Source organism: Taudactylus pleione, unplaced genomic scaffold (genome assembly GCF_031769625.1).
Source record: "Taudactylus pleione unplaced genomic scaffold, aTauple2 ptg000916l, whole genome shotgun sequence".
In the NCBI taxonomy this organism is placed as follows: domain Eukaryota; kingdom Metazoa; phylum Chordata; class Amphibia; order Anura; family Myobatrachidae; genus Taudactylus; species Taudactylus pleione.
Genome location: NW_028285317.1, coordinates 2,883,210 through 2,900,783, shown reverse-complemented (window position 1 = coordinate 2,900,783; position 17,574 = coordinate 2,883,210). Strand labels below are relative to the sequence as shown.

The following is a 17,574-nucleotide window of genomic DNA, read 5'->3' as shown; positions in this document are numbered from 1 at the left end:
TTACCTGGGTCCATCCTGGGTCCAACCCTGGTAGTTACCTGGGTTGGATTGCAGGGTCACTTGACCCAGGTTATTTTTCAGGGACCCTTTTACACTGAGCTGCGACCCGGGTAGACCCAGCAAAAACCTAGGTTTTTGCTCTGGTGTAAAAGGGGTATTAGACTATACAGCATTTCTGCATGATGCTGCTGGTAGGACACAATACACCATATACCAGTCAGTCTGTGACATATAACCAGTAGATCACTGCAAACAAACAGTCTCTGTTCTTTATTCCTCCCCCAGACATGAGGAATTTCAGAAGCTGACAGAGGTACCCTCCTCGCTCTCTGTCCTATAGCTGCTGTATCACAGGAGGGGAGAGAGAGAGGGGGACATGCAGGGAGGTGGAGGAAGGAGGGATGAAGATGGAGGGAGGGGAGAGGAAGAGGAGGGGATGCTGCTGCTCGGGAGCTGCTGCCCGACACAAACTGAATCTGGGAGAATAAATGGAGAAATGTTACAGGCATTGATGGACACTGCGCTGGGCATGAAGCCCACAGCTCTGAGATCCAGCACCCTACTGCTGACAGGTCTGTGTGCACACTATAACCCTCTGCTAGCCTACAGCTGCAATACCCAGCCAGTCTCTGCCTCTCTCTGCCACATAGAGCCCATGCCACTGGCAGGATTGGAAATATGAGCCTGCTGCCTGCCTACTGTACATCTGGCCAGCTGCTGCCTGATCCTTCAAGGATTGCCTCTGGCTGTGTGCTGGCGCCTTATGTACAGATGAGTCTAGGGATCCATTATATGTATGTATTCTACTTTGTGTGCATAATGCTTGCATAGACAAACTGTAGGTGTATGGAACAGGCGATGTAATGCAATGATATCATTTACTGTCAGTGGTCACAGCACACACAGAATTCTGGTTTTCTGTCAGCTCCTTCATTTATTTTTTTTACAGTTTTCCTAAATACAGGTGTATGTAACACATGCAGCATCTGATGTTAAGACCTACATACACCTGCCTTGTCCTGACTGTGTCCTATTTGGTGCCTCTATATCATATTTTGATACAAATATATGATACAAACACTTGGCGTCACTAAGCGCTGTTCGTTTAGCTGCTGTGGAGGTAAAGAGTTGTGACTATATTGTAGATGTATACCACTTTCAGATCAATCCCGAGTCCGACCCAGGTTATTGAACACAATTTCAAGCTGCTCAGACCCTTTTCACACTGCACCTTGGACCCAGGTTATTTCCGGTCGTGCCCGGGCCGTTCACCACTGAACTCGTGTTTGCCCTGCATGTCACTCCCCCTGGAGGCGGGCCTCTGCATCTACAGCCCATCAGCAGAATTTACACTTAACCTGGGTCGAATAACCCGGGTCCCCCCTTTCAGACTGTATTGTGTCCGGGTCGGTCACGGGTCAGAAGCTTGGTGTGAAATGGGTATTAGGAAAGCCTCCAAATTGTCTTTTAGTGCAGAATGATTTTTCCATGGGTGACTTTAATGTTAAACTCCAAACCATTGTTCTGTCTCAGTTGCAACACCACGGCTCACGGTGTGGTTTGCTGTTCAATCATTGTAAATATACCAGGTCGCAGTGAGAACCCCAGTTTACACTGAATGACGGATGCTGGTGATAGTAGATCAGTAAACCGTATTATTTATTATTATTAGTAGTAGTAGCATTTATTTATAAGGTACCACACAGCGCCTTACAGAGCAAAGATACAGACCAGGATAAAAGAACAGAATAACATATGGGGAGGGATGAAACAAGTGGAAGGAGGGCCCTGTTCTTGAGAGCTTATATTCTTAAAGGAAAGGGGAAGCAGTGGGAGTAGTGAGGAAATACAAGGGAAGATCTGATAAGATTGGTAGGCTAGGGCTAGTATCAGGGACGTGCGGTCAGGGGAGGCAGAGCCTCCCCTGTCCTACTCTCTCCCATACCATACTCCCTGTCATGTTCCAGAGTTTTGATATGAAAACTGTGTTTTTAACATGTGTGCCTTCCCAGCCATTGACCTCACCGCACGTCACTGGCTATTATGGATATACAGAATGAATATGCTGACCTGAGATTGCTATTCCTAGCTTAGGCTGACCACTTTTTCATTGACTTTTTGTATTTTACACAGTGCACAATGGAATGGGATATGTTTTTCTCATTGAAAGTATAGTAATAGACCCAATCTCCACCATATTCTTTTACAGAGTCTAAATGGTCATGTGGCCCTCTGCACGCAAAAGAACACTCTGGAAACTATGCCTTCTCCATTACTTTATCCATTCTTTCACGTCATTAAATAATCTTGTGCCAACGCACATGGTCTCGCTATTATAATGGAAGCTGGCCCAGGCCGACTAGTGCTGGGTCTGGTGGACGGCCTATGTGGTCTGATTGACGATAACTGCAGTCACTGCTACTGAGACATGTTTTATTCGCATGTGACTGACAGCTGCCTCCGCTCAGACTCAGATACTACTAAATCATGAGTATAAGTTGTGGCGCATAGATAGTTATCTGACTCACAAAGCCCAGAACGCATGCGCTGCATATTTTTCATTTCTAGGTGTCATCTGGTGGCAGAAAAATATATTGCTTGAAAATTTCAACTTTGGGAATTAGACGCCATGATGCCAGAGCCCCAATGAATGACGTGGTGCTCTGTGGTAGATGTAAGGATAACACTTGCTGCCTCTGTAGCATGCAGCAGTTTTTGCTCTAGTGCACAGTCATTATGGCATAGCAGCACTGGTTAAGGCACAGCATACCAGCTTGTAAGTTTTAAACTGGCCATTAAGAATAAATACATAGGACGTCATTCTGAGTCGGACACTTTTCCGTATGGTCATAGCAGCCAGATTACTACCTTATGTTAATGCGAGTATCCGCCCATCTATGCGAGCATCCGTCCATCTTTATTTGGAAGGCTGGGCTGCCCACTGTTTTCCTGTCCGCAGCCTCATTATTAGTACCCTCCGTATGCTGGGCATTAAACATCCGTCTAAAGTAGGCGCCCCCATCTCCGTCCACATGCTTCAAACAAGCACGGAAGTATTGTGACTCTCCCATGACAGTCCCACGAGATGGATCTGCACTGTGGGCCTGATTCAGAGCCGCTCGCTAGATGCAATCGCTCGCACGATGTGTATGCAAATTGCGTAGGCAGCGCTATCGCACAGCAATGCATTAGCACGCCCAGTATTTCTTAGAGAGCGATCACATAGTGTATGTAGACACCCACCAGCCTGTTTAAGACGCCCACTTGTGCACGTCATGTCCAGGCAGTGTATGCAACCATTGGTACATCGGATGCTATCGCAGCGCTTGAGGTTGACCATGCCCTGCCGCAAGCACTGCAAGCACTTCAGTGTAAAAACAAGCCAGGTGACGTGTACTACATACTTGCCGACAATCTGGCTGCTCCTTCCGGGAGGGAGCAGCCAGATCGGCAACACAGGGGGCGGGTCCAAACGAGGTGAGGTCAGTTTGCGGGCGTGACAGGGGGCGGGGCCACGCGATCGCGTCATTTTAGCCCCGCCCCCGCTACACAATGCAGGAAAAATAGGCATTGCAAAGCAGGGGGCGGGGCCAAAATGACGCGAATCGCGTCAGCGGCCCCCCCGCTGCGGGGGTTTATCAGGTAATTCGGAGGGGGGGTCGGGGGATCGGCGGCAGGCGGGAGGCTTGCTTGCCTTTCCGGGGGGGCGGGAGCTGCACCCGTTTATCGGGAGGCTCCCGCCCGAATCGGGAGGGTAGGCAACCCTGGTGTACTATGATGCTGTCTTATAATTATGCATACCTCTAACACGCCGTTGAGATGCTCAGGCACGCCTGCGTTTGCACCTCCACTCCCCTGTTTTTAATGGCCAGCCCGTTACCACCTACAAACAGCTTCTCCTGTCACTCTCTCTGCTGGGCTGTCTATGCACAGCGAGCGAATGCATTGTGAACTTTCGCTAAGGTATGCACATGCGCACTGCGATGCATACACAATGCATACCATCGACAGCAGCGAGAGTATGCATCTTAGCGAGCGGGTCTGAATCAGGCCCTGTATTATATAGGGTATAATATGTGGGGTAGTTTACTATTGTTATAATATGTGCAGGTACTGTTCTTCTGAATATAGTGTAAGGGGGCGCTGCTGAGTAATAGTGAGAATGGTAAACGGTGCATTTCTTAGAAATATTTTGGCAGTTTTTGAATATATAAGTGCTCTATAAAATACTCAAAATAAATTAATTACAAAGAGAAATAAAGACAAAGGCAGTCTGTAATACAAACAATGGACAGTCTGATATATACTACCCAGGAGGGGTAAATATATAGTGTATTTCCAAAAGGACTTGGAAGGGATGTTAATGAGCAGTGGCCATATACAGCAGGAAGTGGTGGCTATATACACACTTTATAGGGGAAATACTATATATAGTATATTGCAAGAAGGTACGAGTGCATGATTGTGGAGGCTGTCCAGTACAGTATATATAGAATCAATAAACAGAAAAGTCACTAATGTGGTGCATGGGCAGCAAGACAAAACTTATTAGGAAAGAATTAAAGGCCTTCACATGCATAGATGAGACATTCTAAAATATTCAACGTATTAATTTATGTGAAATACTCAGGAAAGCACCAGACAGTCAGATATTCCACCCCTGCTATGTGATATTATTTTATGGCTACAAACTTTTTGAATTCTGTAGACTATTTATGTAACGCTTCAGTCTCCTACATATTAAACTAAGTGAACAGCATGATTTTCCCTGCCGCTCCGTCATCGAGCCAAGATCCTGCTCATCAACCCAGCCAGGTCTTCACTTTCTAGTAGAGAAAACTTTCAGCAGGAACTGTGTTAATCGTCTTATTACGATGTGTTATTATCTTGGGGTTTATACATAGAAGAATAAGTTTGATATTTGGAACATTTCCATCTATGGAGGGAGCTTTTTGTTGTGTTCTAATACTTAATTGAGTTTTAGCATTTTTATCAGTAGCACAAATATGTTTTCTGCAGAAGGCTTTGCTCAGAGTAGTGCTGACGGAGCATATTTGTGTTTAATATTTGGCCAAATAAGGTAACATTAATCAAAACTTTTTTCTTGTGTCTGCATGCATTATAACAAAGTATTAGGTTATGCTACTTCATTTTATAATGCGTGAGTAGATTATAGGTTCAATGAAACGTTTATGGACCCATTTACAAATGCGTGACACGCAGACCGTTTACGCTCAAAGGAGCTGGTGCCGGGTGGAATGTATGCTCTTTGAGGGGTGTATCTTGTGGGAATTTCCAGCTCGTATGCTCTGAAAACAACACACGCAAATGTGGGTGATGAATAGACACATGCATTTCAATTTCAGCTATGCTTACGAATGAAAAGGCGGAACTGGGTAGTAACAGGTGTATTTTGGGAAGGTAAATGTAAATTGCCCTACGCAAAACTGGACATAACTGACAATACATCTGTTTGGAGTCATATCCTTTTTACCTAGTATTGGGTAGGTGCAAATACTCACAGATGGCGATGGCTAGTAGTAACCCAGGCGCACACTCTGATGCGGTCACATTGCAAGATGCATATAACTCTACCTAGGGATGAATTTATGTATTTCCTCCATGCAGGCTATTTTCGAACATTATTTGCACAATTTACTTCCAACTCTGCATCAGACAAACCGTGTGGGTTAGTGGGTAAGAGGCGTCGTTTGCAGATGCTGGACATCTTTTGCATCAATCAATGAATGTGGGATAAGTGCGGTCCTCATATTACTCCCATTTGTAGTTGGGGGAAATGTTACAGCTCTTATCTGGTTATTTTGAGATGAATGAGTCTTAAGATGAGTACAGAAATTGTGTAATAATGCAACCGCGTCAAGATACCCTTAAGTCACATCAAGCTCTAAGCATATCTGGACACGGCCACAGGTACCAAACAGGTCGGTCATCATTAACTTTATAACAATAATGTTTCTTCTTCAGGGTCCATAGGCTCCACAGGGAGACCTTGGAGTGTAGGCGATGGGAACCAATCTGGGCACCACATTGGGTCCACTCTCTTAATACCTCGCCCCCGAGCCAGATGCACCTCAGTTTCGTTGGTGCCCGGCCGGAGTCGGCTCACCATTTCGCAAGGGGGCTCTTTAGACAGCCCCTAAAGCTTGTTTTATTTATTTTAGTTTTACAAAGACTATAGCGCGCCAGTACTCCGGTGCCACGACGCCAGTACTGCTCTGGGGCTCTCGGCAGGTGTTCCGGGGGTCAGCACTAGCCAGGGCCCCCGGAGAGGACCCAGACTGCACCCGGGCATCAGGGGACAGGTAAGGTGGGTCGCCACTCGCGGTGACCCGCATGTTGTGGCAGTCGGTACCTCCGGTCTCAGGGGACAGACCGGAGGTGCTGGGTGTGGATGCTGGCTCTGGCCATCGCGTTCCACTGGACCACCAGGGACTTATTGGTGCGAGAAACCAGCGTCCCAGGGGTTAATAACCAGGGGAGACAGCTTCCCTCTTTAAGCGGCTCCTCCCCTCTCCTCAGCGAGCCTTTCCACTGCGGTCTGGCTTCCCTGAGTTGCTCTCCTCCTCCGGACATGGCCCCTCTGAGGTCTCCGGCGGCCATTTTCTCTAGTGCAGTCGCAATTATTCCAAGATTAGCGTGGTCCGGTCCCCTGCATACCTCTCCCCAGGGTCAGCATACTCTCCCCAGGGTCAGCGTATGTAGCGCTATTTCCTACCAGACACTGCGTCTGTGAAGTTGAGTATAGTGCCGCTTTGCAGCGTCTTTCCTGCATTGTATGTGACTTGTGCTAGCGCTATCTATCTGTGTCTTTTTTCTATTGTGCGACATTTACCCCGCAGACATGTCTGACAAGGGAAATGGACACATTCCTGCACTTATGTCGCAATCTTTCAGATTACGTACTGCAGTTTTCAGTGAGGAGGATGTGGTTCGGGATGGGTTATGTATAAGGTATTATAACCTGCCAGGTGCCTTGAATCTCCCGACATCAGTACAAAAGCCCCCTTGGGCGTTGTTTTCTCAGATGCTGGCCTCCATTGTGGACCGCCTGGCGGTCCCGGCTGTTGCTCCTCCTATGGGGGTACCACACCAGCCCGTCCCTCACTCACAGGGACTACTGCTCCCCAGTGTTATCTGAATTTGGCTTGCGGGGTGCCTTGAATGGTAGATTGCAGCCTACGGAGCTGCACCGAGCATCTTTAGGATGCTGCAGGTGCTCAGCTTCTTCCAGGTTCTGGCGGCCATGCCCCTCGTTGTGACGTCCTGATGTCACATGTGTGCAGGCAGCACCGGATAAAGCCTTCCGGGGGCCCGGGACACTTAAGACAGGGGTGCCCGTCTCCTCTCCTCCGACCCCCCCCTCTTGTCAGCATCGCTCCAACTCATAATTCGGTCTGCCCCACTTGTCACCCAGCCCACCACCACTCATAGTCTGATCTGAATTGTGGTGGGCAACAAGTGGGGCGGACCAAATGATCTTCTGCTCCACAGGAGGTTTTTGTCCTCCCTAAGCTCACCTTAGGACACCTTCATTACGGTTTGACAGGTGTACCGCCCCAGTCAAATTATCGACATGCCACTGTCCCTGGGGCAGGTCGGGCGCAGGCCAGGTTAAGGGTGCTTGGAGCCAGCTCAGGGTTCAACCCCACTTCTCATTGTTTGTGCAATGTAGCTGTAACTGTGTGACTTTTGCCGCATTCACGTCTGCGTCTTTATACTAATGCCACAGCCAATTTTCTTTATACTGAGATGCCCACTTGCAGCGGTGCAATGCCGTCCCGATGCATCTTTAGGAGCACAATCTTTACATCTTTAAACACAGCCACAGTTGGCAACATACCTGCGATAAGCTCGCGTCTGCTTAGCCACCCCCTGTTACCTCCCGGGAATGCCCCTGCTTAGCCATCCCCCTGTTACCTCCCATGAATGCCCCTGCTTAGCCACCCCCCTGTTACCTCCCAGGAATGCCCCTGCTTAGTCACCCCTCTGTTACCTCCGAGGAATGCCCCTGTTTAGCCACACCCCTGTTACTTCCCAGGAATGCCCCTGCTTATCCACCCCCCTGTTACCTCCCAGGAATGCCCCTGCTTAGCCACCCCCCTGTTACCTCCCGGGAATGCTCCTGCTTAGCCACCCCCCTGTTACCTCCCAGGAATGCCTCTGTTTTGTCACACCCATTGCCTCCCAGGAATGCCAATGCTTAGCCACCCCCCTGTTACCTCCCAGGAATGCCTCTGTTTAGCCACACCCCTGTTACTTCCCAGAAATGCCCCTGCTTAGCCACCCCCCTGTTACCTCCCAGGAATGCCCCTGCTTAGCCACACCCCTGTTACTTCCCAGGAATGCCCCTGCTTAGCCACCCCCCTGTTACCTCCCGGGAATGCTCCTGCTTAGCCACCCCCCTGTTACCTCCCAGGAATGCCTCTGTTTAGCCACACCCCTGTTACTTCCCAGAAATGCCCCTGCTTAGTCACCCCCCTGTTACCTCCCAGGAATGCTCCTGCTTAGTCACCCCCCTGTTACCTCCCAGGAATGCCTCTGTTTTGTCACACCCATTACCTCCCAGGAATGCCACTGCTTAGCCACCCCCGTTATCTCCCAGGAATGCCCCTGCTTAGCCACACCCCTGTTACCTCCCAGGAATACCCCTGCTTAGCCACCCCCGTTGTCTCCCAGGAATGCCCCTGCTTAGCCACCCCCATTATCTCCCAGGAATGCCCCTGCTTAGTCACCCCCCTGTTACCTCCCAGGAATGCCCCTGCTTAGCCACACCCCTGTTACTTCCCAGGAATGCCTCTGCTTAGTCACCCCCCTGTTACTTCCCAGGAATGTCCACTACAATCCACACTCCTTGTGTTCAAAATCGTTCTGCATCTCCCTATGGTAACTATCAGGACACATGCGTAGTGGGTCTCAGACAAATACACAGACCTACAACATCAGCCTGCTGCGTACAGCATCGGCACTGCGCCCACCACTGAATCAGGCCCAGAACCTTACTGAATTCATGACAGTGTGTTGGTTTTTTATTGACAGACATGGGCAGGTCTATGCAGTGCCAATATTACCTGCATTGTGGAGCAGGGGGCGGAGCCACGATGATGCAATTCAACACACATTGCGTCATCGGGCCTCAGCCCCTGGGAGACTTACCCACCTTTCCGGGTGGCTGTTTCAGGAGGGTAGGCTGGTATGCTGTGCGTATGGGGAAGGGAAGCCTGTTTCTGACGGATTTCTTGCACCTAGCATGGGGCTGGTGCAAGTGGAGATACTAATGATGACTACTGCGGCTGTCGGCGTAAAGTCAATGGGCGGCACTGGTTGCCATTTGCATACGCATGATCCGATCCCTGGAATTATTTCAACAGATACTTGCATTAGCATAAAGTGGTAAAACAGGCTTCCGTGGCTGTGGACTGCTTTGTACCTCCCAGAATCACTTTTTATGGGAAAGCGCATTTCTAGGTGCATTTTTTCAACCAATGTAATAAAAACATTCAAACATGCAAAGTGCCGATGTCCCCTCGCTCATCACTGAGAATGTTCCTATTTTTCAGTGTTGGAGAACTGCACAATACAATGTATCTGAGTGTTAATGTTAGATGCCGTTCTCTCCATCTGTTTTTATGCTCTAGGGCAGGAGAGGCCAACTAGTCAGAGGCAAAGACCGATAGCAAGCGCGCGCCGGAGGCCCAGCACATTGAAAATACTCACTTTTTTGTTTCTTAATAAACTTAATTTCCTATTTAGGATGGATTGGATAGAAATGCTTTTGCTTAGGGATATGAGAACAGAAAAATGATTTATGACCTGGGAGTCTTACGTAAAGACCCTGCCATTACCAGTAAGATTACAAGTCCACTACAGTCTTAAAAATTCAACGTGGTATTTAACCAGACTAGCAGCGCAGGACCAACCAATTTTATTTAATGTAATTGCAGCCAAGATCATTATTATTTTATTGTTATTAATATTTATGATTGTATATATTCAGTTTATAATTCGCTGATATTGTGTTTGTTTGCTGTAAAACAATGTGAAGCATTGTATTCAAAATCTATTGTTATTTTTGATAGTGGGGCCTATTCATTAAACCTAAACATTCTCTGGAGATAATTAGCTTTAGAACTCTCATGGAGTTCTAGCTAATTATAGGTGGAATTCATCATTCCACCTCTCCATAAGTATCTATTCCGAAAAGCTGTCATTTTTGCGATGACAGCTTTTCGGGAAATAGATACTTTTCCCTGCCTACACTACCTTATCGCATCTGGAAACAGTGCTGCTCATTCACGATTTATATCCAAACGTGAATGAGCCCCAAAGCTGTTAGTCAGATCTACTTGTTGATGAAAACACACTGATACTTTTCAGAAAATGCATGTAACCATAGGATCATTGTGCCTTATACCCAATGCAGGGAAATTATACTAATGATCCCATTTGCATGTATATATCTGTTTTTTTATATGTATAGCAGCTTCATCATGGGGTAAGATGAAATCAGGGAGATTGCTAGACTCTTCAGGGAGACAGGGAGATTGCTACTATTTCAGGGAGTCTCCCTGACAATCAGGGAGAGTTGGCAAATATGTAGTAGTGCCCGTTATGCAATGCCCCCTGTAGTAGTGCCCATTATGCAGTGCTTCCTGTAGTAGTGCCTGTTATGCAATTCCCCCTGTAGTAGTGGCCATTATGCAGTGCCCCCTGTATTTGTGCCCCATATGCAGTGCCCCCTGTCAGGGCCGCCATCAGGGGGGGGACAGCCAGCACTCCTGTACCGGGCCCGGACAGCTGAGGGGCCCGGACGTCGGCAGGCAGAGTTAATTGCTAATTTATTGCCCTCATACAGGACAGCTGAGGCTGCTAAGTGCTGGCCGGAGAGTTCTATGAATGAGTCATCACTCACTGCCCAGCTCAGCAGTGTGTGATGACTCATTCATTAATGAACTCTCCGGGCAGCGCTGCATGATCACCATACACACACGCGGCACCAGTGTCCTGCTTCTGTTACTGTGATCAGGAGCAGCTGCAGGAGGACCAGCTTATATAATAAAGGCAGGAGCACTGGGCCCCCTCACAGACAGGTTCCCCTCTCAGGACCCTATCAAATTAGTTACTTCAATCACCTCTGCCTCCATAGTTCACCCTCAGCTCTCCTCCTCTCCTCCCCCTGCTCTCATTGGCCAGATAATGTGTGCACTGCACTGAGGAAGGAAATGTGAGAGAGCAACTGCGGTGCACATACAGAGGTACCTCTGCCCCATCCCTCCCTCCTATACAATCTGCCCCATTGTCCCCTGTACTATGCCTATCTGCCCCATCCCTCCCTCCTATACAATCTGCCCCATCGTTCCCTGTACTATGCCTAAATCCTGCCTCTGCCCTCCCCTCCCCCTCCTATACAATCTGCCCCATTGTACCCTGTACTATGCCTATCTGCCCTCCCCTCCCCCTCCTATACAATCTTCCCCATTGTCCCCTGTACTATGCCTATCTGCCCTCCCCTCCCCCTCCTATACAATCTATCCCCTGTACTATTGCTGAATCCTGCTCTGTCCCCCTCCCCCTCCTATACAATCTGCCCCACTGTCCCCTGTGATATTCATGAATCCTGCTTCTGTCTCCCCCCTCCCCAAATTTCTATCTCTGTACTCTCCCCATATGTGTCCATATCTGTGCCCCAGTTCCCTCATAGCTGTGCCTTTGCCCCCTCTCCATCTCTGCCTCTGCCCGCTTCCCATTTTTGACTCTGCTCCTATCCCATCTGTGTCCTTTACTTAAGTGTGCCTCTCTCTATTTGCACCTCTGCCCCCTTGCCATGTCCGTGCTGGGCCTGATTCAGACCCGGTCGCTAAGGAGCGATCACTCACTGCCGGGCGATTGTTGCTCAATACGCATGCGTCTAATTCGCAGTGCGCGTGCGCAAGCCAGTCTCTGCGATGGGAAATTGTGCGTTCGTAGCACACAGACTGCCCGCTGCTTTGAGTGACGGATAGCGCCATTTGTGGGTGGTAACAGGGGACGGTGCTTGTAACGGGGGAGTGTTGTTGCGAACGCAGGTGTGTCAGGCCAACAAAACGCAGTTTAAAGGGTGTGCATAATTAGCAAAGAAGCATCATTGTACAGGTCACCTGCATGTATTTCAGCCAGCACTGATCGCAGTACTTACGGCGGGGTAAGTCTACCTCAAGGGCTGCGATCAGCACCGATGGCTCTTGATGTTACCGATTCATCCAACAATCCCAGGAGATGACTTGTGTTGCAAGGGGAAAGGGGGCGTCTTAAAACACTTGCAAGCGCTCAGTGCCGTAGCTCGCTAAGACATAGAGGGCGTCCTTACGCGATGCAGTGCGATCACATAATTTAAATATCCGGCCCTTTTTTTTGCAACGAGCGAGCGCATCTTGAGAGCGGGTCTGAGTGAGGTCCAGTGTTCCATACCACATACAGTAATTGAACCTCCGGATAGCAGGTTAGTACAGTTCTGTTGTAAATCATTAGGCTTTTCTCAATTTAAGAAATAAAAAATCTGTTTATTCTTTTTTAATATTTAAAGGAAATAAATAAATAAATATATATATATATATATTCCAGATACCAGAGCTCAACCCCACCCCTTTGCGTCCACCAGACCTTTGGGGGGGAAGAACAAAGGGGGTGGGGGGGCCCTGCCTTTTTCATTTGTACCGGGCCCCACGATTTCTGATGGCAGCCCTGCCCCCTGTAGTTGTGCCCCATATGCAGTGCCCCCTAAGGCAGGTATTTACCTCATTGCATCGCCGGCTCCATGCTGTCAGGGCTCCCGTTCCCACTGACTGGATCTAACTTGATCCAGCAGGCGCGCAGGCTCCTCACATCGCGGGTGACGTCATGACGTCACCCGCCCACTGCATTACTGGGAACGCTGGACCCTGAAGTGATCAGAGGCCAGCGTTCACAGTTGCCACCGCGGGGTCTGCTGCTAGGAGCCGCAGCACAACTAAGTAAGAGCCGCGGATTGGCCACCTCTGCTCTAGGGCTTGTAAGTTGAGGCATAGTGTAAGTAAATTAAAATCAGGTTCTGTAGAAATGGCATCCTGGGAATTGCAGTGCACCAAGGTCTGTGAGTCGGTATCACATGGGACCTAGAGTACTTAGATGGATCAGTTAAGCAGCAATGTTTTCATGAAAATGGTTTTAAAATGTTGGCGAGCAGTAAGGCCGGCAGCCGACTGTCACTTTGATTTCCTGAGCTCTGGACATTTTCCCAAATTGCATAGGAGAGACTCAGCTAAAAGATCAAGACGGCAAAAAAAAAATCTAAAGCGTAAGGGAAATAACTGATTGCAGACATGTATTAAAAATATATAACTGGAAGATACAGCTTACAGAGAAGACCAGACCAAGCACAGCTTACTGATTAAAAAAAAAAAATTAAAAAGACTCCTTTACTGCTGGCTGCACCCATGGCAGGAATTTTGGCAGAATTGTCTATTTCCCATTAACGTTTTAGCGTGGAAACGTCAGTAGCCATTTTTAGGTGTGACGGCCTCCTGTAGGAAAATGACTGACCTAAACATTCAGCAGTTTCTATGAAAGGATATGCCTGTGACCTGTGTATTTATGTGTGCAAGGTATCTGCTTCTGCTATATCCTGACTATATTGTCGGTTGGTAAATATTATTTATTTATTAACAGTTTATATAGCGCACACATATTACGCTGCACTGTGCAGAGAATATTTCAGTCATTCATACCAGTCCCTGGCCCAGAGAAGCTGACAATCTACTGTATATTCCCTACACACTAAGGTTAATTTTTGTCTATTAGAAGCCAGTTAACCTTAAGCCAAAATTATGTTTTTGGAGCGTGGGAGGAAGCGCACCCAAACACGGTGAGAGAACATACAAACTCCACAACTTGGTTGGGAATTGAACTAGGGCCTGATTCACTACAGATTGCACTCAGTTGTATGCTAATTCATAGCAATCGCAATGCCGCTGCATCGCTACATAAGGAGGCCCACTTCACCTACACGCACATCTGTAATGGTTAGAACACTGCGAAAATATCGGTACAATGGAGTACCATCGTACTCATAGGCACAGTTAATGCAGGTCAGACCTTACTCAGGAATTGCTTACTTCTGCGCACGCTATGAGACCTCAGGCTGAGTCTGATATTTTTTCTGCAGTTCCAAGATGCACTTTTATGTTTCTGGTTTCCGGGAACGGCCCCAGTGTAAGTGGGTTGTGGCCCTAGCTGACAAGGGGCCTCATTCAGACCCACTCGCGAGCGGCTGTCCGCTCGCAAGTGGGTCGATGGTGTGCACTGCGCATGCGCACGACGGAGGGAGCTCCGTGGTGCGCATGCGCGAGACGCGACGAGCGAAGGACTTTCCTTCGCTCGTTGTGTCTGATCAAAGGGGGCGTGCTGTCGATGTTGATTGACAGCACGCCCCCTTTGGTGGGCGTGCCGGGGGCGTGCCTGCCAGACGGAGGCGTTCCCAAGGGAATGCCTACCGTCAGAAGCCGGCCCCACTGACATCACTAGTGATGTCAGTGGGAGTGATTTTGGCTCTGATAGAGCCAAAATCACTCCAGGCTTCGGCTCGCAGTGGCGATGGTCAAGACCATCGCGACCATCATCCTGCACGTTCGTATATGCTGTGGGTGGTGACTGGTCTGGTCAGAGCGTCCGGCTCTGAATCAGGGCCAAGGTGCGAACAGTAAAACTGTCACTTCAAGGTACAAGATGCTTATACTAACCCCTTTACTCATTTCTATATTTACATTATTATAGGAACCATGAGAGTCAGGGTTAATCAGAATTGTCTTTATTACATGTGTCAGTTGCTTGACTTTGAATACTTTTATTACATTAGTTGGTGCGGGCCTAAAAATTAAATGTAAAAATGTAAAAAGTGTAAATTGAAGGCGCACAATGCATCCAATTGTAAGTATAGGACGCATCCTGATCTGTGGGTGAGGAAGAATCAAAGCACATGACATTGCAGGCCAGGATGGAGGAGCCTGCAGTGATGCAGGATAGCGGCTGATCAGCGGCAGTAGAGGAGGGGACCCATGTGCAGACCACTCCATGCGGACCCCCTCTTCTCTACAGTGCAGTAGACTGGAAGTATGCCAGAGACTACTGCGCGCGCATGCAAGTCTCTGGTAACAGGGTACCGGAGACAACTCTACTACGCATGTGCATGTCTCCGGTAACATGGCGCCCACACCTTGGTATCGGGGATACCTCTACTGCGTATGCGCAAATCCCTGGGAAAAATGGCAGCTGCGCCATTTTCCTGTTGAATTGTGCTGTTACTGCAGCGCCGATGTTGGACTCCGGAGAGGTAAGTATGAAACATGGGTGCAGGTTGTGCAGTGTGGGCCCTTCTGGACCCAGCGGCCTGTGTGCATCACACACCCTGCACCTATAGGAATGGGGCTGATATTTGATGTTATTACTTTCTTACTCTCCCGGAAATTCCGGGAGATTCACGAATTCCAACATTTCCTCCAGACCCCTGAGAGTCACCCTCCTGATCCAGCTTCTTTTTTCATGGAAAGTGGGCGGGACGGTTACTTACCTGCCCCAGTCGGGATCTTCATGCTTCGGCCTTCCGGCATTGGTATTTCATCCGCCAGGCATAGATCCGGCGGCATAGCATACCCATTTAATTTCAAATATGTCAGAAAGGCAGATGAGGATTAAGATGGAGAAGTGTCCTCTAAACATCCCAGATATTAGGTCAGTGGACACTTTAATCACAGCAGTTTGGAAAGGACTGTATATCCGCCAGCCAAGAACAGACAGAGGTGTAAATAATCTGTTGCAGACAATCTGCTCCTTTGGACTGTTTAGACGAGATGAGGGAACACCTGCTGGCGAGGTCAAGTGAAGTGGTTTTAAAGTGGGTGAAACAAGGGTACAGTACTGTACGTATGTTTTAAATTGGAGGTGAATGTGACAATGGAGTTGAAAGGGGTTTAGTAAGGACCGGATACTTGCAGGAAGGTAGGGAGCAGATAAGATGTGGGGCATCGAGTCAACTGGACAAGAGGGAGAGAGAAAAACGCAACCACATGCTCAGTAACAGTGGAGAACGTAGAGTACTGAATGGGTATTGATTGGTGTGTGGATTGTGGGGCAGACGTCATCGCTGAGCATCTGCGTTCTATTTTTACTTGAAGTTAACTACACTTTGCTGCTCTGGTGTCACAGATGAGCTTTGTATGAGAATGGCAAGACCACGTCAACCCAATACCACTCTCCAACAGTCCCATTGCTGACCCTAATTGCATATTACACCCGTGATTGTTTTTTAAACCTGGAAATCAATTCACTATGTAACAACATCTGCCTGTGATTGTGTAGCACGCTTGAGATTGCAGATCAGCATTACCTTCATTAATCTGACATTGTTTTGTTTTGTTCTGATAAAAAGCTATTTTGCTAAGCTGGGCTGATGGCAAAAATGAATCAATTTACTGGATGGCTAAGCGGGCGAACCTCCATGTAATCAGCAGACCAAATCCTGCTGGGAGGAGAGATGGTGAGTTCAGGCTGCGCTGAGTAACGTACTCACCATTAACCATTCCCCTGTCTTTAAAAATACTTTAATACATCTGTTGTGTTTAAATATACATTTCATGAGGTAAGTTATCTGTACGTTTTAATCTTTGGCGTTGTGTCTGCTGGGCGACTTACACAGCTTGTGGCTTCCAGTTGGTCAGACCCCATCGACTGATCTCTTTGTGGGCCTGGTGCTGAGTTGAACAGAAAAGGCCCCGCTCGGAAATATAAATGTGTATATTCCTGTATGCATCATTACGGAGCAACCGTTCCTAACCACATGCAATACTTGCTGCTCGTCCATCATCGATGGTTTATGGCCAATGTAGAATAGTTTTAACATCGATGACAGAGAGCCAATGGTTCTTTGCCATTGATGTACGAGTAACAGCTGATATTTTTTATTACTGGATGGGATGGAGCTTAGCCCCGCCCCTGGTGAAAGCCAAGCCCCAACCCTTTTTTGATTGTCCCACGAGCCCCGTTCCCAACAGCAGCGGTGGCCATCGAGGGATGAAAACCATTGATGGTTCACCATAGATGGTTTGTGTACCATCTATGGCAGGCCTGGCAAACCTGTGGCTCTCCAGCTGTTGCGAAACTACAAGTCCCACCATGCCTTGCTACAGTTTTGCTATTAGGGTATGCTAAAACTGTTTCAGGGCATGCTGAAACTTGTAGTTTCACAACAGCTGGAGAGCCACAGGTTGGCCAGGCTTGATCTATGATAACCACCGATGGCCCCATCAATGGCAATCATCGATAGATACCCCTCCGATGGCCATCCCTACTTATTCAAGCATCGCCCGCAGTTGGACGGATGCATGGATAAGCAGTTTTGTTGACATGCCCTCACTGAACGTTGTCATACGTGAAAACGCCCAGTATAACCCAGTTACACTTTCTCAGTTGCAAAAGGAGATGCGACTGATTTGCCTATGGCTCTCACACTTGCACATAATTAGTTACGGTGCGTGAACAGTGCAAATT

At 48.2% G+C, this 17,574-nt stretch overlaps 1 protein-coding gene across 5 annotated transcripts in view; it reads left to right on the top strand.

The window, feature by feature from the left end:
- Positions 1–423: 423 nt before the first annotated feature.
- SGCE (sarcoglycan epsilon) overlaps positions 424–17,574 on the top strand; it is a 128,295-nt gene continuing 111,144 nt past the window's right edge. For all 5 annotated transcript variants that reach the window (XM_088459611.1, XM_088459610.1, XM_088459609.1 and 2 more), the window contains exon 1: positions 424–572. In XM_088459611.1, the coding sequence (XP_088315737.1) occupies positions 437–572 (136 nt within the window). In that variant the 5' untranslated portion in view covers positions 424–436. The remainder of the gene's footprint in view (positions 573–17,574) is intronic.